This window comes from Chinchilla lanigera, unplaced genomic scaffold (genome assembly GCF_000276665.1).
Source record: "Chinchilla lanigera isolate Chin_1 unplaced genomic scaffold, ChiLan1.0 scaffold00036, whole genome shotgun sequence".
Classification (NCBI taxonomy): domain Eukaryota; kingdom Metazoa; phylum Chordata; class Mammalia; order Rodentia; family Chinchillidae; genus Chinchilla; species Chinchilla lanigera.
This window is the reverse complement of record NW_004955437.1, coordinates 5,167,430-5,189,414: the sequence shown is the minus strand read 5'-3', so window position 1 is coordinate 5,189,414 and position 21,985 is coordinate 5,167,430. Positions and strand designations below refer to the sequence as shown.

Here is a 21,985-nt window from a genome sequence, read left to right as displayed (position 1 = left end):
GAAGCCTAATCACAGAATGTACAATTAAGAATTCCTCTCTAGGGTCTGGGGATTTAGCTCAGTGGCACAGCGCCTGCCTGGCAAGCGCAGTGTTGTGAGTTCAATTCCTGGTATGGGAAGAAAAACAAAAACAAACAAACAAAAAAGAATTCCTCCCTAAAGAGGAGAGGTGCCCCAGGTAGGTTCTTATCTTAACATCACAGAAAAACATTTCAGGATGCTTCAGTGAGAGACATAGGCAAATTTTATTAAAATCAAAGCAGGAACACACTGAGAAAGACAAGGTATTTGAGGAGTGAAGTGCACTGTGGGCTGAGGTTCTGGATGTTTATATGGTCTCGGGATGCCCTCAAGATGGATGATCTAGGTTATCTTTTGAGTTGCATATCATTTACCTAGTGTCTGTCAGGTTATCCATTAGTGGGCTTTAGAAAATGTGACTTTATCAACTAGTTGAAAATACAAACCGTTTCATATGTTTAAAGTTTATAGATACATGTTATCCAATTAATAGTGGTGTTTCTTTGAAGGTGGAGGTCTGAAATTTGTGCATTATACATTCCAGAGAAAGACACAGGCCCAATTTACAGGTGAATAGCATCTTTAAGAGTCTTGGGAATTTAGGAGTGAGGCTCCTGGAAGTAAAACAAGCCCAGCGGGTGAGAAGGCATTTTGTAACCTTGGGTAACTAATTATGTCTTGAGGCTGCAGTTTTCTCAAAATTACTATTTCTTTGTCTCCTTTATACTTAATTTTTTTCTTTCTATCTCAATATTTAATAGGAAAGGAGAGGGTCAGAAAAAGTAATTTGGAGGCAGAGAATGGGATTGAAAGAGGGGGCTTAATCCTTAGGAATTGTACTACCCGACAGAGTGTAAGCAGCTGACTTTTATATGGTTCTGATTACGACTTGGTGTCCTAGGTATATTTCAATCTAGATTTATCTTCATATCAAATGAAGATGACAACATTCTCCACAGAATTTTAATAATCAGCCTCTAGAACCTCATTTTTTTTCCATGTAATGATTTTTTTAAAACAGACTTGTTATTCCATAATTATTCTGGGGCCATTAAGAAAATGAGAAAGGAAGGGGAGATCTCAGTTGAATAAAGTGGGAGGAAAAATATAACAGGTAATGAGGGAGTTTTCTGTCCCTGAAGTCTTTTTGTGGCACAGAGAATACATTGGCAGGAGAGGATGAATCTAATCCCTGCATATAGACTCTGAAAGCAAAGCATGAGGAGAAACACAAAAGAAAAGTACCTGTAAAACAGGCTTTTTTCCAAGTCTCTTGTATCAGTTTTTCCAATGTGAGAAGTAGTTTTCGTGGACAGAGGTTTTAGCAGATTAAGCTCCTTTTAAATGGCCAAAGAGAGGCAGCAGAGATGTGTGAGGGTTCATTAATTATTGCTCTTACTGATGTTTGCAGAGGCTGTTGGGATCGTAAATGTCAGTCTGTCAAGAGACTGTGATAGGTTCTGAAAAACTGATTGAGTACCTCAAAAGCTGTCATAGAGCCTGAGATTAAACAGATTCATCTTTCTTTCGTAGAAGTAAGGGAAGGTGGAGTGGAGGGAATAGAAGAAAGCTTTCTTGTCTTTGTGGGCACTTTGTATCTCCCACTCTCCTGTTCTCTATCCAGTGTTGGCTTGTACAGAGGGCGGAGAGCCCATTGAGGTGTCAGCAGGCCACAGCCCTGGTTAGCGGCCCAGGTGTGTGCAGGCTGCCAGCGGCACAGTGACAGGAGATTAAGAGAGATTGGGATTCAACTCTGACAGGCCTGACACAATATATTTGGAAATTTGTAGGAGAGAACATGAGTAATAAAGACAAGAACAGTGACAGTAAGGAACAAATGTGAATTTCTGTCAGAAACCAAACAGAATTTTAAAAGAAGTAGCTCTGTTTATTGTCTGCAGTCAAGCTTTCCAGTTAAAATGTGTTCCTAAATTGAATGTCTCAACACTTTCTGCAATTGGCTAGGAACGCATAATTAAGAATTTCTCTTCAGAAGAGTATGTTTTCAGAAATCATTGTACTTGTTTCTCTGTCACAAATTAAGCAATGATTACCTTCAGATCAAGAAAGCGGATAAGGTAGACTGGCTTTTCTTAAGATTTTCCTGCCTCATGTAATCACATGATCCTTGGTCACATTTTCCTTTGACTGCAGGGTCTGATGTGGTATCCTTGTCCTCCTAGTAAACACTGGCAGAGAAAGAAGGTTCTGGCGAACCTGGCATGGGAGTGTGTCAGCTTTGTATGGGTACAGCCAGACTAGATTATGTTCTCAAGAGAAAGCATACTAGGAAAAAAAATCTGCTTTGTTGGCTCTTTAGGAAGGACCTTAATTAGAAGTCACTCTCAGCTCCTGGGGTGGGAACAGTTTATAGCTTACCACTACAGCTCCTCCTGCTGCTAATGAGCATGCTCCTTGCAAGGACTTGTTTCTTCTGACAGTTAAAGCTGCATGGAAGAGTTATTTCTGTTCACCTTTCTCTGCACATTTAACCCTTACTGTACAAGTTCAGAGTATGCAAGTAGGTTAATTAGGTTCTCTGTCACTGTTCAGGAAATGCCTTAGGGTTGTAGGAATAATATTTGTGAGCAAAAGATAAATAATCATGGTTTAATTTATTCCAGTATAGACAATAGATGGTTCCTTTAATGTTAGCCACATTTGGATCTTTTCTTTCTGATACTTTTTTTAATAATTGATACAAAATTTATAATTGAATAGTTGAATTATTTAGTTCATGATTATGTAATTAGAATTCTTTCCCTGGACATCTGTTTCTGTTATTTAAGGCAACTCACCCCACAACACAAGGTTTCATTAAGTAATTAGCAGAGGAGATGTAAATTTCTTATGCAGACATGATGATGCTCCTATAGACTATTTATTTCATTAGCTTCCAATTAAAACTCTAAGGTGACTTGTGAGAAAATGCCAATGAATGGTTTGCTTCACCGAGAAGTTATTTATAACGTAGCCCTTACTGCATGGCAGCATGTGGAGACTAGTAAACAGTTTTGGGGGCTCAATTTCCCCTCCCTCTTCATATTCCAGAGCTTAAAAGTTGTGGATCTCTGTAATGTCTGAGAATAGTTCCTTGATTTTAAAACAGTAACACACCGTATTAGACATTTCGTCTGTCTTGGTGTAGAATATTCTAGAACAACTTCTCACAACTCAGACTTTATTTACATGGATCTTTTGGTTGTAGACTTGGACAGATGCTGGGCAGTGACTCAGAGAACCCAACTAGAGCTCAGTGGTGTTCCTTTAGGACAGCCGATGCAGTGCAACCAGAAACCTTCCCCTGGACCCATTATTTCAGGAATTTCCCATTCTCGCTACCAACCAGAATAAATAACTCAGTAGTATTTATGTTAGTGTGGAATAGAAAAAGGATAATCTCAGCACAGAACCTGGTAGATTTATTGTTTAGTGTTGTTACTGGTACTCTTTGATCAGATAAAGTGGGGAATTAAAGAAAAAGAGGTCATTACTGGACAGGCCTCCTAACTGTTGGAGATCTCATTAAAGCATGTGAACTCTATTTCCTAATCATGGGATCATGCAGTGAAAAAATTGTCATGTATCACTCCTTACTTATTTGAAAATCGCTGTAGATCACATTTCGTGAAGGGTTTTCCCCCTCCCTCCTCCTTTCCTTCCTGTCCCTTCTCCCCACAAATCCCCTTCCCTCCCTGCTATATTGCTACCTGAAACTAACTTGTCTTCTGTTGGCAGCAAAGGTTTGCCTTAGAAATGGAAGTGGGTGCTTTGCAGGTAGTTAGTACATTTGACAGTTTAGGTCAGACTTAGGGGAAGAGCTAGGAAGGTCAACTGCATTTCCATAAACACACTTGTTTCTATCAAGTGTAAATGAGAATCTCAGGGTCTGAATGGTCCTGTTTTATGTTAGGTGTGCTGCCACCATGCCATGACACCCATCCATGACCCGGATTTTGATAGTGTTAATAAAAATGTTTTAAACAACTCCCAATCCCTCAATGCCAGGTTGGAGGATACAGTGGTACCTCAGTTCATGAACTTATTTTTTCTAGAAGTTTGGAAAAGATGGCCACATTTGTGTTTGTGTGGGAAAGATGGCTGTGGTTGTGTTTGTCACCTGTGCAGAGTTTGCAAACAACATTTTTGCCAAATGCTTCTTTGTGCGAACCGTGTTGTTTGCAAACAAAAGTGTTCATGGATTGAGATACCGCTATAATTTTCTTACAAAAATGCTTCAGATTTAGTGCCCTGTCTCAGAACAGACACCTTCTGTTGTTGTGGCTTTTTACTCAAGAGTTGTTTTTCTTGTTACACAAAAAAGTATGTCTAAATAGGGTTATTAATACAAATAGTGCCATTGCTGGTTTGTGGAAAAGGACCCCTAGGAGAGCAGTGTGGCTCATACAAGGTGAATTCTGTTTGGCTGACTGCTTTATAATGATTTACATTTAGATTGTTGCTCTCTCATAGAAGAAGGGGAAGGGGGTCAGCCTGTCTGGCTGCTTCAGCTGCCACATGGATGGGGTCTGGACAGTTTCGCTCAGCAGAGCTGGGAAATAGGTTGAACTTGCTTTCAATTGTTTTCATCAAAGTCCTTATTTAGTTGGTTTGTATTGAAGGAAATGTCATGTAGGACTGCAGGAATTAAATGAGACGAAAAATGAAGTTTGCAGTTGCTAAGAATGGCGCAGGGCATCTATATGCCAGTGCACAAGGTGGTAGAATTGGGTTTTTGAGCAAACTGCCCCTCTCTGTTGGAGCTTGGGATGATCTTGGGTGAAGTGCATCATCCTTCTCACACCTGGAGGCTGAGGAAGGGCATTCAGACAGCAGACACTAAGATGCATGCAACGTGCAATGGCTTCTCACTCAAACCACTTTACATAGAAAATCAGAGCTGCCTAGGAGAAGCTTCATTCATTCAAGAAATGTTTATTGCGTTGTAACCATAGAGGACACATTGTTGAACAAAGCAGGTGAGTATCTAGCCCTCCTAGAGCTCACATTCTCCTAAGAGGGACAAACACTGTGGAGGAATATAAGACAGGAGGTGGGGTAGTGTGGGGTAGATGAGTGACCCTGGAAGAAGACATCCATTGAAACTGACTTTGAAGCAAAGATTTAAAGGGTCTCATGTAAACCTGGGTGATGTGTATTTCAGCGAGAGGAACAGAAGGTGATAGCTATAGATGCAGGAAGCAGGCTTATATAGATGGAGCCCAGGGAGACCGAGGTGAGGGGAGGGCAAGTTATGCAAGGCCTTTCTCTCTGAGAAGGGAGCTATTAGAGGGTTTTAAGCAGGGAAGTGATTCTAACATGGGGTCACTTGGCTGCTTTGTGGAAACAGACTGTCGGGGGCAAAAGGTGAGCAGGGAGACCAGCTAGGAGGTTTTTGTGCTAGGCTGGATGAGGTGGTGATGGCTTAGACCGTGGCAGAGGTGTTAAAGAGCTGAGAAGTGGTTAGATCGGATTGTTTTCAAGACTGCCTCCTCGGTATGTAATGGTGGCTATTCATTCAGAAGCACAGAGTCCCCCAAGTGCTCCCTCTTTACTTGAAACCGGTTGTTTACAGCCTGCCTGTGATCTGAACTTCATTGCGTTTTAGTTACTTTTTTGAGGCTATAAGATACAAATTTTCATGCATCTCCCTCACCTGCCATTTCGGTACAGCCCTTGGCTCCAGTTGCTGCCTGTGTAATGCTCACAGTGCAGGTCCTGGGACAGTTATTCACTCTGAATGGTTGTGGACTTACTTGTGATATGAGAGCTTTATTCTTGTGTGTTTAGAAGTAGAAATATCAGTAGTTTTCATAGAAAAGATTATATCTCCTAACAGTATGAGATTATATCTCCTTTGAATATGGCATTGTGCTAACTAAGCACAGCAATGTAAATATGTGTAATAGTCTCTTCTCTAAAAGAATTGCAGCCCACTTAAGGATAAGCAAATATCCAAGAAGAGGTAAATAACTAAATACAAGTAGTAAACATGTAAGGTTCAAAGAGGTTCAGACAGAGGATCGCATTTCCAGCTGGAATAGCATCCTCATGAAAACTTAGCTATTTTTAAAAACAACAGCAACATAGAACTGATTTGGTGAACCAGCTCCACTCTCCTTTTCTTTCTACCTCAGGCCTGACTTGTTAGAACTCAACCCTCAAGGTGTCTGTTTGTCACAGATTATGCATTGTAAGCCAGACAGAAAACAGGCTCTCTTCCTGGGTGTGGTGGCACACACCTACCATCCCAGCATTTGGGAAGCTGAGGCAGGAGGATTGCTGTGAGTTCAAGGCCAGCCTGAACTACATAGAGACCCTATCTTAGAAAATCAAAAATGAAACAGACCTGGCTCCCTGCTCATACAGATTTAGCTCCTTCCTAGACAGGGGTGGTGCTTGGCAAAGAATTAATAGTGATCTCCAGTTGTGTTGTTTTGGTCAGATTCACAGTCTGAGAACGAGGCTTCACCAGTGAAACGGCCACGACTACTGGAGAGTGCCGAGCGGTCTGAGGAAACCAGCCGGTCTAAACAGAAGAGCCGACGTCGGTGCTTCCAGTGCCAAACCAAGCTGGAGCTGGTGCAGCAGGAACTGGGGTCGTGTCGCTGTGGTAAGCATCTCCCCAGAGGCGTGGAGACTCTGTCCTTAACACCCTACTCAGCGCAGCTTTGGAAGTTAGCCCTAAGAGGCCAGCATCCTTCCTTCCCCTCCCGCGTACCTCCCTGTAAACTAGGGTTAGAGTTTGGGAGATTAGGACTGCAGGGTTCTTGCCTCAGAACAGCCTCCGTTTCCTCTTTCCCTCTTACCACAGACTAAATAAAAGCATTTCCTAACTGCTCTTAGACACACTGAGTTGCTCTGTCACTGCTTTCTGCTTTCCACTTCTCCACACCCCTTACGTAGTGCTGGTTTCTTCTAGTCATTGTTGTAAAAAGTACCCAACTGTGCAAATGTGGGTTATGTACCCTAAATTTTAGATATTAACTTAATTTTGAAGAGCTTCTTACTAGTTATGATAAATAGAATTTTCCTTATAGCCCTTAATTTAACTTTTATTTTAAACAGAAAAAAGCAAGAAATAACAATAAAACAGTTTCAAAACAGGCGAGTAGGAGCTAACAATAATCAGTACATTGCGTATTGTTATATTCACAGTAGTTGTTCAGAGTACAAGATCTAGGCATGAAACATTGTCCAAAAAATTACTAGCACAAAACTTTCCCCTCAGTGAACCAAGAGAAACCAGCTGTGTAACTATTTTAACTGTCTGGTGTAGGTATATATTTTTTCCTGTACCCTTCCTTCCTTTCCCCTTTCTCCCATTACAGTTTTTCTTTTCATTTGATCAATTTCTTCCCTGTTCACAATATCTGTTGTACATTTTGGATCTTGTTTACTCTTTCAGATTCTCACATAGTGAGACAATACGATGTTTACACATGTGCGTTTGGTTTGTTTCACTTATAGGTATGTCTCGAGTTGTGACCATTTACCTATAAAAGTCTCAGCTTTATCTTTCTTCATGGCTGAGCAGTATTCTGTTACATTAAAAAATTTTTTTTATCCATTTATATCCCCTTTAAACTTAGATTAGAAAATTATTTTCTTTGAACCTTCAGTCAGTGAGTTGACACCTTGAATTACTGTCAGAGTAACCTTTTGTTCTTAATTCTCCAATGTAGTACCACCTCTTAGGATGGCCGCAGAAAGGTGTACGTTTACCCATAGTGGAACAAAAGTTAGAATTCATCCTGTCCTCTTGATCACATATATCATGTCATACAGGGGTAAAATTATTTTAGGCTGACATACATTTTTTCTTGTTCCTATTTTTACTTTCTGATTTTAAAGTGTAATATTATAAAAGTGGTCCATGGAACAGAACTGTCATCAGGCTGACTTTGAACCTGGCTCTAGCCTCAGAGAATCCTGCCTCTCATCCCTGGATGTTAGCTTTAGAAGCCCTCTTTTACCTCTAGGTAGCCATAGACAACCCTCAAAGTGTGGTGGTGCTGGCGGTGAGAACTAAACTCCCTGGAAGTTCTCTGTCTTAACAGATGGCCTTTGCTGCTCCTGCCTCTCAGTTATCTGATCTTCTGGAAATGGGGGGCAGTGCTAGCTTCTCATGGAAACTAAATTGGAACACCTGTTTCTTCGAGGACCAAGTGCATGTCTGTTACACTGTGGTATGTGTGCCTCCACAGAGTTAGAAGAACATATTCAACTGTAGGACCAGGGAACAGTATGGGGGGATGTCTAGAGAAGTAATGACTCTTTTAGGATTCAGTCGTGCTGTTAAATGCTTATGGAAAATTGTGAAGGAGAAGGTTACGGGAGCAGAGCGCCCGCAGTTTTTAGAAGTTTTCAGATTTCAGTTGTGATCGTGCATGCAGTGTGGTCCAAGTGAGGCCAGAACCTTAATGCTTAGTCTGTGTTTTAATCAGCCTTACCTAGGTCAAGGGGGCTGGAAATACAGCTCAGCAGCACAAGTGCCTGCCTGGCAAGCACAAGGTCCTGAGTTCAATTCCCAGTACCAAACAAAAAGTAAAACAAACTAATTAATTAATTAATTCGTAGTTCAGGGATACCATAGTTAGCCAAGAAAGCTCTGAGGCCTGATGATAACCAACTTTGCCCCATATAGAAGGATCTAATCCTTTGAGGTCTGCAAATTCTTGCTCTCATGTTCATGAATTATTGGAGAATTTCAGCAGTTCAGTTTGTTAGCGTTGTGAAACCTACCTAGATCTTTTTCCTGTTACCTTTATAACATAGGCTTTCAATTATTGCTCCTCAGAATTGTGGAATTTTTTGCTACCTTATATTCTTGTTTCTTTTCTTGAAAGTAACTGAATCCCACGTATTACATAGGATTTGCTATAGCAGGTCAAGGCAGTTGGTCCAAGAGTATGCTGTCTTACCTCCAGCAGTGGCTAATGCTTCCTCTCCTTGTCAAACCAGCAGAGGGAATTCACAGTTTTAACAGTGAGATTCTCAGGTGGTATAACCAAGCCTCCCAGTTTACCCTTAAGCTTTGACCTACTATCCCGAGGTCTTGGCACCCTGCTGAAAAAATCTAGAAGCAGTTGTTTGATGACTTCTTGCGCCCTCCGTGAAACCAGCTTTTGATTGTCAAACTATCCTGTGCTCTTCATTATTTTGGGCAAGAGGCTGTTGGTTTGCCACAGAATTGCATTCTTTCTCAGTTAACTAACACTTGGTCCAATTGTGCCCAATTCTGAGAGTCTGCTTAAGGGAAAATTGGCCTTTTTTGTTGAAGAAGAAAGCACTGAGCTTTCTGCAGAAGGAGCTGGCCTAGAGCAGTACCTGAGAGTTCAGTTTGGTCTGCTGTGAAAGTCTTAAGCCATGGGTCCAGCAAAATGTCTGAGTCAACTGCCACACTTTAATAAATGAAGGACAGTAGTGGGAACATATACCAGGGACTGCCTTTGACATGTAGCTCTTAGGTTTTTCCTGTGTGCCCGCTTGGATCTCTCTAGGAGAGGGGAGGTTGTACAGTTATTTCCTTGAGGACACATGAAGTATTAGGGAGACATTTTACAGCCCTGGAAGATTTTAGGGGAAGAGGGGACCCAATAATTTACTATTGAAAGTGAAGACTCAGGAAGGTAGTTTGAACTCAAACAGAGCACTTCTTCACTGCAGAAAATCTTTTTTTATACAGAGTCACAATCTTTTCTTCCATTCCCCTTCCATTCTGTGCAGGTTATTAACTGCTGACAAGAAATTCACATCTCATAAATAATGCTTAAGAGCCATTGCTATATAAATTGAATGTGTTATGAATTGTGATGGGCCTTTTTGTACCACTCGATGCCTAAAGCAGGAAGAACAGAGGATGTCATTTTCATTAATTTCTAATGAGGTGCCAATTAAAGGCAGGGAAGATGCTCCGAAGGGAAGGGTGGCCAAGCTCCCCTGAATCCTCTGCCCGGGGCTGTCATCCAAGCACTGCCAGCGAAGCCTCCTCTAGAAATTCCATTAAGTTACAGTCTCATTGAGAGCACACACAGACACATTCAGCTTCCCTTTGATCTTCAAAAGAGCAATTTGTAAGGCGAGTTCTGAGCCTTCTCACATAGGGAACAGCTATAGGTGATAGGAATTGTTAATTGCCAAGACACTCCATAGGCTTTCAGTGAGGAGGTAAATTTTGAAGATGAATTCTCCTCTGCCTTACTGTGACTAGGTAACCTTTACATCAACAATACCAAAGTACCCTTTTCCTGTGAAATCTTTCAGGGTGCCAATTAGAAAAGGCATGTGATGAGGCTGGCATGATACCCTGCATCCTAAGCATCTTCAACTGTTTAACTTCTCAGGATAGAAAACAGTTGCATAAAATGGATGTATTTGTTTCATTTTCCCCTCATGGGCAAACTGATCAGCTCACTCTCCTTGCAGGAGTCTTGTCTCCTGCAGTGCATGAGAGGACGTTCTTCTGCCATCTGGCCGTACTTGTCCGACCTGGACCGCATCACAGCCACGTGAATGCCATCCTCTTTCAGCAGACCTTGAGTGATACACACAGCATGGGCACTACTTCTCGGAACCACAGAATTAATTTTTAAAACCCGTCTAAGAGCTTTGCATAAGTCTTTGCATATTTTCAGTTGGTGGTGACTTAACAGAATGTAAGTGGATGTGCTTCCTTTTGGGACAGTAGGCTTTTACTAACCTCATGAGTAATCTGACTTTATTGTTTTCCAAATAAGTTTCTGTTAGAAATCCAGTGATGCTGTAGCAGGGGCCTCTGAGGTAGTTTATCGTTTTCAAGTATTTCAGCTGTCATTTCTGCCCTATCATTCACTGTCAGACCAAATTCAGAAAGCATTTATGAGATGACTATACTTGAAGCGTTTTGCTGGGTTTTGTGGGAAATACAGAATTAGCGTGGAAAAGACCCTTTTGTGATTGTTTCTTCGCATCTTTGCCAACGTTGAAGAGCATCAGTCCTTTTAACTTTCAGTCCTGCGTTTCAGTACTTAAAGTACTGGATGTATACTAGTATTTCATCAAGGCATATTAATTTGCATTTAATTTCTGGTGATGTTGTACATCTTTTTCTTGTGTTTTTTTTGCTATTTATCTGTATAAGAATCTGTTCACATTTCAGATATTTAGCTTTTACTTTTTTTTAACAGAAAGACTTACAGAATGTCATCTTAACAATATACCAATCCATAAATAATGTCTCTCCATTTATTTAGGTCTTCTTTAATTCTCAGCCATGTTTGAATTTTTTCACTGTCTTTTATTAAATACATCCCCATATATTTTAGTTTTTTATTATATTGTACATGGAATTTAAAATTTTTATTATCAGCTTGTTCTTTGCTAGAAATAGTTGATTTTTGTTTATGGTCATTTATCCTGGCTAAATTTAGTTCTAGATTGATTAGGATTTTGTACATCTGTAATCACATCATCTGCAGCTATAAGCAGTTATACTCCTTTTCAGTTTATGTTCCTTTTCTTTATCTTAGCTTTTTGTACCTCTGTCATAATGTTGAATAGAAGTTTGAGACATTGTTGCCTTTAATTTAGGTTGAAAGTCTTGAGTCTTTCACCATAATAGTGGTTGAGCGGTAGGTTTTTCACAGTTGTCCCTCACCCTGGCAAATCTGAATAGTTACAGTTGAAGAATGCATTGTAAGAAAATGTGGGCAGGAAATCTTCAAACACATTCTCCAAAACAGATGATTCAGCACAGAGTAAGCTACCCTGTGCCCTATAAAAGGTCATCAAGGCTGGAGTTTTTTTGCCTTCCCATAGATTCCTTTCTGTTGACAGTTGAAGCATTTTTCCCATCCTCCATAGTCACAGGTTCCATGTCTGTCTAGTTGGAGTAGGGGAAACCCTTCGATCTGAGAGTGGCTCTCTTCTCTTCAGACCAACATCCTAGCACACACCAGGTACTGTTGGAGGCTCTTCTGACTGGAGATGGCTAAAGCAAGCCCCACTGAAAAGGGCATTGTTTCAGTTAAATGCAGTAATCTGTGGGAAGGGCCGGGGGTATAGCTCAGTGGCACAGTGCCTGCCTGGCAAGTTTGAGGTCCTGAGTTTAATTCCTGGTTAAAAAAAAAAAATCTGTGGCAACATAGAATCACATACTACCATCCTTTTTTTTTTTTTTTTTTTTCTAAATAAGCAAAACTGAGACCAGAAAAGTGATCCCTCCTCAAGAACATATATGTGTGCTAAGCAGCAGCATTCTGGGCAGCCTTGATCTAAAATTAAGAGCCAGCCGAGCAGTCTCTGACCAGTGTTACTGCGCGGGGCAGTGTCTTTGCTTTCCCCCGCTTTAGTATAAACATTCCCCCCGTAACCGCACCTCCCTGTCACGTCTTGCCCCATCGCCTCCACAGAACCCAGCATATCTTTTTCTCAGGTACCCAGTTTGGTCTCTCTGTGTTAGCGTATCTGACCCCCTTATTTAGCCTCCAGAACTGCTCAGCATTTGGAACCCATGTATGGATCCTTTGTAGCCAAACATCACCAGTTGTGGATGTATCTCCATCCTTCTGAGAGTTGTTGTGACACCTGCCTTTCTTGCCCATACCACGTTCTGAAGATCTCGGAGGCCAGAACCATGTGTTCTGTAGCTTCTCACACACAGTCCCTATTGGAGTACATGGCCTCTGATGTCTACCCAGTGTTGATTAGAAACATAGAACAAAAATTTAAAAGTCAAAAGGAATGTGGTTGTCATGAGTTGCTGGTTGTCACTAGGGGAGAGCTCTTCTGGAATAGTGTTTGAAGGCAGGCCAGCCACACCTGAGTGGGAGAATGCATCAGGCTTGAGGTACATTTGTAACTTCGGGATTTCCTGGTGGAATGTATTACAGTTATTTGATGGTTTTAATTAAATAATCAACTTTAGGGAAAGGTATATTTGCATAAGTACAACTTCTACTTCATGGAGGTCACAGAAACTGGCACATCACAGACCTATTGTATGTGAGCACATTAGCCTCTCACAGTAGCCTTAACGTGCTACTCTTCGGCTTAGAATGCCAGCACTTAAGGGACCTCGGGAGTCATCCGTCTGGTGCTATCCCCATAGGGATAGACACTGTAGACACTGCATCATCATGCACTGGTGGGTAACACAGCTGCAGGGTCCACCTCCAGCATGGAGGAAGAGTTCCAGGCAGCCAAGACTGACCAGGAGCTGCCTCCTGAAACACACATTCCTCCTCAGTCTGCCACCAATCCTCTTCCACAAGCCTGCTCTTCACAGATGTGAGCCCACAGCTTACACTTTGCAGCACCCTCTTCCTCCCGTAGCAAGTCCGTTCCCACAAAGACTTGCTCTTGGGAAAGCAAGGGCCGTCTCCCACAGGAACGCCACATTGAGTCACCGTTTATCTCCATGTTTTCTCTCAGAGCGTGTCTTTTTTAACAAAACCTTTCTTCATCTGGTGATCTCTGAGACTGCTAACGTCCTCTCTTCCGTGGTGTCTCTGCCCACATTAAACCTGTCTGTCCACCTGTGTTTCCTTCCTCGAGACCCAAGCATGCAAGGCGGGGAGCACATTGTGTCTTGCATTCTCACACCCAACTGCAGTACCTGGTGTACAGTGAATGCTTAGTAAACGTGCAAGCAGACTGAGAGTCGCGCATCATTACAGTGAGAAACGTCTTGCGTGAAGGAAAAAGAAGATTAGCTTTATTGAGCACCTACTATATTCTTGGTGTCTGCCCTTGTATTTGACCCTTATAAAAGCAAATGCTACATCTATCTCTTCTATTTGACTGATAGATTGTAGTACTGAGGATTGCATACTAAACTATATCCCAGCCCTTTTAAAAATTTTTTGTATTGAGACAAGATCTTGCTAAATTGCCTGCCTGCTCAAACATGTGATTCTTTTGCCTCATCCTTCCAGAATGCTGGAATTACAAGTGTGCACCACCATGCCTGGCCAGTACCTCCATTTTTACAGAGATGAAAACTCAAGCTTTGAAGTAACTCAGGCACAAAAGAAATCTGAGATGTGAGCCCAAGATCCCACTACTTTTTCATGACCCAGGCTGCCCTCCACCCCCGAGTGCCCAGAACAGCAAAAGGACTGCCTTGCAGCATGGGCCACCCATATTTTCAGCTGTATAGAACTTGGCCCAGTCCTTAGCCTCTTGCCCATTCAGAGATGCTTTTTGTTGAGTAGAAAGTGGGAAAAAAATGCATGTAATCCCTTGTATGAAATGGTGCTATGGCTGGGTGTGATGGCATACACCCGTAATCCCAGCACTAGGGAGGCTGAGGCAGGAGAATCACCACAAGTTCAAGGTCAGCCTAGGCTACATCATGAGTACATGGCCAGTCTGAACTACGTAGCAAGACCCTGTCTCAAAAAAACAAAAACTGAAACAAGAAAAACCATACACACACACACACACACACACACACACACACACACACACACACACACACACTGTAAAAAAAAAGAAAAGGTGCTACGGAGCCACCCTGGTGCACTGCTTGTGGTTACATCCCATATGCACTTGTTGCCACATCTAGACAAGATGCTTCATGAGGATGGGGTCCACAGCATTGCCACCTTTTTGTCTCCTGCCGCACCTGGGGAGTGTGAGACGTGATGGCATTTCCTTCTCACTGAAGTATGCCTTTGTTTTCTCCTGAAAGCGAGTTCACATCCTCCTGGTCTGAAGAAACTTGTCTCTTCCAGGATACACAGTTGACTTCTTGATTCCCTGATTTAGTACACACTGCCGAATTGTATTGATTTTATTTGTGGTTGATTTCTTTCTTTGCTTCTTGTGACCTTCAGCTGTTTTCCTCTGTGCATCTCTAGCTGTTTTTAAAGGCAGGAGGCGGGCACTAGGGACTTCTTTTTTTCCTTCTGCTCCACCCAGCCTCTAGAGGAGAGCTCTGTAAAGCAGTGTACAGATGACCAATAAATACTTCGGACTCCTTGGGCCTGATAGCGTCTTGCCCTTGCCGGTCTGACAGCGCAGCACTCAAGTCTGAACCCTTTATTGATTGGATGCGATTTCTGTAGCGCCTTTCCTCTGAGAAGATCAGTATCAACAGAGTTTGTTCTACTTCCTCATAAGCAGACCCAAGGTTTTAGAGACGATTCTATGACATCTCCAACGCATCAGTTTCTGGGGCCTGGAGAGGCAGGCTCCAAGAGTGCCTCACCACTTCACGTTTCACCATCTCGTTGCCGGCACAGAGGCCGTGTAAAATTGTATGGCAAGGAGCGGTGATCTGCACTGATGCCAGTGTTACGGGAGGGGAACTTGTGGTGGGGGCCCCTGCTGTCTCAGAAAACAGGCGTGGAGAAGGCGCTGTGTTCTGGCTCATTGGCTCTCTTGCAGCAGCCGGTATCACGAAGCACCACAACTATTCCTTTCCTGAGACTCTGGCATAATACTAGGGAGCTGGGTCTCTGGGATGAGGCCCATGAAGAGCATAACAGGTGGCACATTCCCAGACACTCGAAAGAAATGATCTTCAGATAGGTGACAAGTGGCATTCTCCTGACTGGTGGTTTCCAAAAGGCACTGCACATGGTTGGCTGAAATGTACTATAACGTATTGGAGCAAATTTGGGGGCAAAACTGAAAATAGTGGTTGTATCATCCCTGCAGTGGTCATGTCATCCCTGGAGTTTATCAGAGAAGTGCCTGAAGTAGTTGGATTACTTGGCTTCTCTAGGAATTGTCATCTTCCCCCACCTCTCTCCTTGCTGGTGCCTGTATTCCTCCCATTCCGGCTGGACGGAGCTCGCAGACATGAGCACATGGGAGGGCTCTGCAGGCAGAAGAGAAGTACACTTGTCACAGCATCTCCACAGCTCCCGCAGGGCTGCAGTCAGTGACTCCGCTGCTGTCAGATCAGGAGAAAAGGTGACCAAGGCACTGTGAGAGGGAAAGCAGAGGCAGGTCAGGGTGTTGGGGAGAAAGAGAACGAACTAGAGTGGCTGAGGACTAGAAGCGTGAGGGAGCGCAGGAGGGGGAAACAGAGGTCTGCTGGTGGGCATGGGCGTCTGCTGATACGCGCAGGGCAGTGCGGGCCCCTGATGCTGGGAGGGGCCGCTGCTTACTCTTGTCTAGGATTTGAAGGGTGTCTGTCAACTTAGTCACCTGTGGCATTGGAGGTAGAGCTGCATGTGCTGTCTGGTTTATTGCCCTAACCCGAACCCTGTCTGAGACACACTTGGAGGGAAAAGGTGACAGAGTACTCCCTTGCTTCAGCCACCTCATTGGACTTGACCCTAGGCCTCACCAGATGTTGCCTGGAGTGTGGAGGGCTGGGGGGGAGGCTGGGAGCCAGCTGCATCTGGCATTGGGAGCCGTCCCTTTGGGTTACACAGCAGCCCCTCGAGGAAGGCCTGGCTCACTGTGACAAGTCCCCAGGGGCCAGGGTGACAGCATCATGCTGGGCAGCTGTTCTCCTCCAGTCAAAGCTTCAGTTAAGTGCTGGCCAACGTGCTTGGTTTTGCTGCCCAGGAGAGGAGATGGGTTCTAGGCTGCTAGGGAGGTGGCAGCACTGGCTGCCTCACTCATTTGAAGACAGGTCCTGTGACTCTCAGACAGTTTGGCATCTACTGTCTGCGGCTTGTAGATCCTAGTGGACTCTTCACAGGATCATCACCTTTGCCTTTTTTTTTTTTAAATATTGTTAATTTATATTTTTAAAAGCCTCGAATATGTTAGGCAAGCCCTTTAGTACTGAGCTACATCCCTAACCCTATTGTACTTTGAGACAATGTCGCTCAGACGGGACTTGAGCTTGGAATCCTTCTGCCTCCACTACCTGACCAGCTAGAAGTACTGGTGTGCACCTCCGTGCTTGTCACGCTTTTTCCGCCTCCTCTCCACCCTCCTTTCTCTGTCTTTCCTTTGCTAAAAAAATTTTTTTAAATTTTTCGTTGGTTATCTCAGTTACTTTTCTCATTGCTGAGACAAAATACCCGACTCCCACAGTTAAAAGGGAAAGGGTTTATTTATTTTTTTTTTTGTTTGTTTTTTTTGTTTTTGTTTTTCTCCGGTACCGGGAACCGAACTCACGACCTTGCGCTTGCCAGGCAGGCGCTTTTGCCGCTGAGCTAAATCCCCAGCCCCTGGGAAAGGGTTTATTTAGCTCACAGTTTGTAGAGGTTTCAGTCCATAATCGGGTACATGGCAGAGGGGCAGCCATTGCTGGCAGTGGAAGACAGTAAAATCAACAAAAGGGAAAGAGGGAGAAAGGAGACTCTTTCTGTCCTTTATGTTGCATGCAGGCTACCTGCCCTAGGTTGGGTTTAGTACTCACACCCTTAATCCTAGCCAGAACAGAACTATGCCAAATCAATCAGTGGAGTGATTTACTAATCTCACACCCTTAATCTCAGTATCACACACTCTAGATCCAGCCACCTCTGAAAAGGCCCACCCCCCATGACTGCATGAGGCTTTGTGGGGACACAAAGCCATAACAGTGGTACTGAGATTGAGCCCAGCACCTTCTCACTGAGCTGCAGCCCTTCCTCTCTCCCTCTTATTTTTTGAGACAGGGTCTCACAGAATCACTGAGTTACCCAGGCTGGGTTCAGACTTGCACTCTGCTTGCCTCAGCCTCCCGGAGTGCTAGGATCACAGGTGTCTACCAGTACTGCTGGCTGTTCTTAATGTCAGCCTGAGACAGCTGTGAGTCAGTCAGTTGGGTTTATGTCTCCTTAAGATTAATACACGGGTGACATATGTCTATTATACTCTGCTCTGCCATGTTACACACTCACCCAGGAGGTGGGGGAAAGTTGTAGATTTGCAAATTCAAGGGTCAGGTTTATGGCAGTTCTCTGGCTTCAGTTAAATTGAACTGAACAGTTACTCTGGGATTAATTTTCCATGGAATCTGGAGTAATTGATCAAAATACCATGGTAGGGTGAGTGTCAGTGGAGCCTGTGTAGCTATGTTCATTTCTTCATTACCGGTATTCGACTCCTTTGGAATCTCAGTTGCAGCAAAGTGTCAATTCCAAAAGAGCATCTAATGCCATCTTGGACATTTCTGAGTTGCTTCTTACAGTAAGCTTAGCAAATACAGGCTCATACTAATAATGGTGATAGAAAAGCCTAATCAGGAAAGTAAAACTTGCTAGTGCGAAAAGCCAGGTGCAGTGACGCACGCCTGTAATCCCAGCACTCAGGAGGCTGAGGCAGGAGGATCGCCCAAAGGTCAAGGCCAGCCTGCACTACACAGTGAGACCCTGTCTCAAGATAAGGGGAGGAGGAATACATCCAAAACCAGACAGTAATACTTTTTAGTTGCCTCTGCTGCACCCCTGTTTACTCAGGTAACTGGAAGTCGACACACAGGAGTGCTGGTTTTCTGGAGTAGGAAGGACAGCTATAGACATTAAATATTCATTTTGCTAAATTCAACTTTCTTCTACTTAAAATGAATCAGCTGTTAACTAAAATCATTTCCTTGTTCTGTAATCTTTACTGAGTTGTAGAAGAGAAAGGAAAACCAGAAGAGTCCCTGATTTCTCAGATACTATAAACAACAGAACAGATACGCAAGATAATTTCTTGTAGGAGCTCTCTGAGGCAGAAAGCCAGCCAGTGTGGCAGGAGCAGGGGGACAGTTGGGGGCGTGTAGGCCTTTGCAAGGAGTTTGATTATTATTCTAAACATAGTGGGAAGGCATTGAAGGGTTTTAAAGCAAAGGAGTGACATGATCTGATTTGCATTTTTAAAATACCCCTCTGGGAGAGAAGCAGAAATGCTTGTGTATGCATAGACTCTCAAGAATACATAAAAACTGGTGGCAGTGGTAGCTTGGCCTCTGGGGAGGGTAACTGAGAGAATGAGATGAGAGAGTGACTTTTTGCTGAATATTATTTTATACAATTTGAACTTTATTATATTCATATATTCCATTATTATATTCAAAGAGGGATTAACAAATGTGACATGAGTACATCTTGGGTCAATTATCCTCAAAATAAATGCAGCAACCCCAGAACCCCACTGAGTGCTGCAAGGGGAGTGCCTGGAGAGCAGCCAAGCCAGAAGCAGGGCTCTAGCAAGCCCTGGCGCTGCCATCGGCCTTGCTGCGTCCTGCCTTGCTGGCCTGCTTCCTGTTACGTTGGCAGGTGGAGCTCGTTCCTGTCACAGGACCTTTGCATGTATCTCAGGCCAAGGCAGATATGGAGGTGACTCTAATAAAGTTAGTGTGAGAACTAAGGGAGAACAACCAAAAGGGAGTCTGGGTTTGACTAGAACACAAGTGGGTGGATATTTTACCATTGACCAGGGTGGGGAAGGTTAAGAGGTGAACCAATGTATTAACGATTGAAATTCCTACTGTCCAGTCACAAGCGAGGTGTTTGTCAAGTAGGCAGTTAGATAAAGGAGTTGGAGTTTGAGGGGAAGACTTTATGGTTGGAAATACAAATTTAGGAGCCATCGCCACTGAGATTTGACTTGAAGCCATCGCCACTGAGATTTGACTTGAAGCCTTGGACCTGGGTGAGCTTACATAAAAGAGAGAACGTGAAGGTGAAAGTGCAAGAGGATTCTACCCTGAGGTGACTTTCAGAGGAGCCATAAAGGGTCTAAGGAGCAGCAGCGGGTGAGATGGGAAGAAAGTTGAGAGTGGTATTGCAGAGGCTGAGAGGGGAAGGCTACCAAGAAGTAAGAGTGGGCAGATGCCATCGAGAGGTTAGGGGAGGACACTGGACCTGGCCAGTTGTGCTCTTACTGGCCTTGGCTTGTCCCCTAAGGTTCAGAGAACACAATGTCTTTGTAACTACTTTCTTGTTCATTCACTTGACCGAAATATTTTGAGTGAACAAAGCTTGATTCTCAGCATAGGGGATGTGTGATAAATTACAAAAATACTTTCCTTCAGTTTATGCATTAAGTGTCAGGGAGACAAATGAGAAAATTACCCAAGTGAACATGAAATTGCAGTTATGGCTGTAATTGAAGAAGTCCAGGATGCCGTGCAGGCACATACTGGGACCCTAGCCTGAGGGTCTGGGCAGTCTCTGAGGAAGTGACAGGGAAGCTGCGGCCTGCTGCACAGGGGAGTTCAGTGAGGAGGCCGGGGTGTCCAGAACACAGAGGGTGAGGAGGACGAGGGCACAGGAGAGCAACAGCGGCAGCCAGGGGTATGGTCATGCTGCAGTGGTGCTGTTGTTATTATAATCTGTGGGAAATGATGAAAGGTTTAACCCAGGGCGTGTGGAGATCACGGATGGGGTCTGTCTAACCTCTTTGGCCGCTGTGAGGAAGGTGGATTTGATGTGGGACGACCACCCAGAGGAAATATTGCAGCTGTCTTGCCAAAAAGATACTGGTGACCTTGATTAGGTGGTGGGAATAGAGATGGGAAGAAGAGAACGGATTGGATTTTGGGCAGTAGGGTTTGCCATTCTGTTTGGTGATGGAATGCGAAGAGAAGGAAGATAACAGGTGTGTGGCGTGAACTGCTGGCTACAGAGTGGCCCCGTTCTTCTGGAATGGCTAAAGCAGATTGGTGGGGAAGTAGCAGATGTCCTGTTTTACACATCTGAAAACCCTGGGACAGTCAGTGTGCCACATAGATTGTTCAGTACAGAGCCGTGGCGCTCCACAGGGAGAGGTCTGGGGCAGAGAGAACAGTTGCATGATTGTTTGCATATACAGTTAGAATTTTGAATCTTGGAGGAGATTAATGGGTAAGCAAAAAGAAGGCAAAGCACTGAATAATTCTGACTTTTCTTTTTTTTGTCTTTTTGAGACAGGGTCTCACTCTGCAGTTCAGGCTGGCCTTGAGCTCACTTTGTAGCCCAGGCCGACCTTGAACTCACAACAGTCCTCCTGCCTCAGCCTCCCGAGTGCTAGGATTACAGGTGTGCACCACCATGCCTGGCTAATTCTGACTTTTCAAGGATAGTACATAAGTTGCTCTCAGAGAAGGAGAAGAAAGATACGATAAGTGAGTGTCCCGGAACCCACAGGGGTAGCACCTGGTCTAGTGCTCACACTGGTCCTTGGACTTAGCCATTTTCAGCCTCTGTTCATCGGGTATTGTTCACACCTAGATTGTAGCCATTGGGTGCATTCTGCATATGTGAGCCCCTCTCCCCTCACCAGCAAGTGAAATGGGATGAGGGTATGGGGTTAACTCCTTCCAGGCAGTGTGGAAGATCAAACACTAGGCTGTTGATTCAGTGGGGAGTTTAACTAGCGTCTGCAGTCTGACTTCAAATTTGAACTCATGTCTGCAGCTGGAACATTCTTCTGGCACTGAGTAAGCCTCTTCCCTCTAGGGGGGTGTGTTTAAATAAACTTTAAACACCAAGAATCCAGAAAGCAGCTTTCCCCTACTCTTCCCTCCACCCCAGTAATTGGACGCAGAAATTTGGAAACTGGGATTTTAAGCTCAGATTTCATGAAAATAGAGAAGAGCGTGCTTATAGTCTTGAGCTCCTCAGAATGACCTTTTTGAGTTATTATGAAAACAAAAAGCACGTAGAGAGACTTCATTCTTAAAAGCAGCACATAAAACAAGTGCATGTGATGCTGGCGCGGCTTGGGCAAAAACACAGACTGTTTGCAGAACGTCTGGAGCCCATTCCTTTCCCTCACTCATCCTCACCGTAGCTCCCAGCCCATCGCCTCAGGGAAACAGATGCAAGCTTCTCAACATTCCAGGACGTGACCAAACTTGGAAACGCACACACTCAGCCTTTGCTGGTGAGAGGGGCCAATGGGATTCTCCTCAGGACCTCTGGAGGCTTCCCACGGGGCAGAGAAGCTGCTCTCTATTGTCCTTGGAAAGTCGTGTCCCTTTCACAATGTCCCTGACCACTGAATTTTTTCTCAGGCTGCTTTCTTTTTTTTTTTGGTTTTTCTCCGGTACCGGGAACCGAACTCACGACCTTGCGCTTGCCAGGCAGGCGCTTTTGCCGCTGAGCTAAATCCCCAGCCC

The 21,985-nt window shown here is 43.9% G+C and overlaps 1 protein-coding gene across 1 annotated transcript in view; it reads left to right on the top strand.

Annotated features, from left to right (window-relative positions):
* Nucleotides 1-21,985, top strand: part of Zfand3 (zinc finger, AN1-type domain 3) — a gene marked incomplete at its 5' end in the record, with an annotated part of 197,308 nt that overhangs the window by 166,829 nt on the left and 8,494 nt on the right. The window contains 1 exon segment of the mRNA XM_013516959.1: nt 6,467-6,634. Within this exon segment, the coding sequence (XP_013372413.1) occupies nt 6,467-6,634 (168 nt within the window).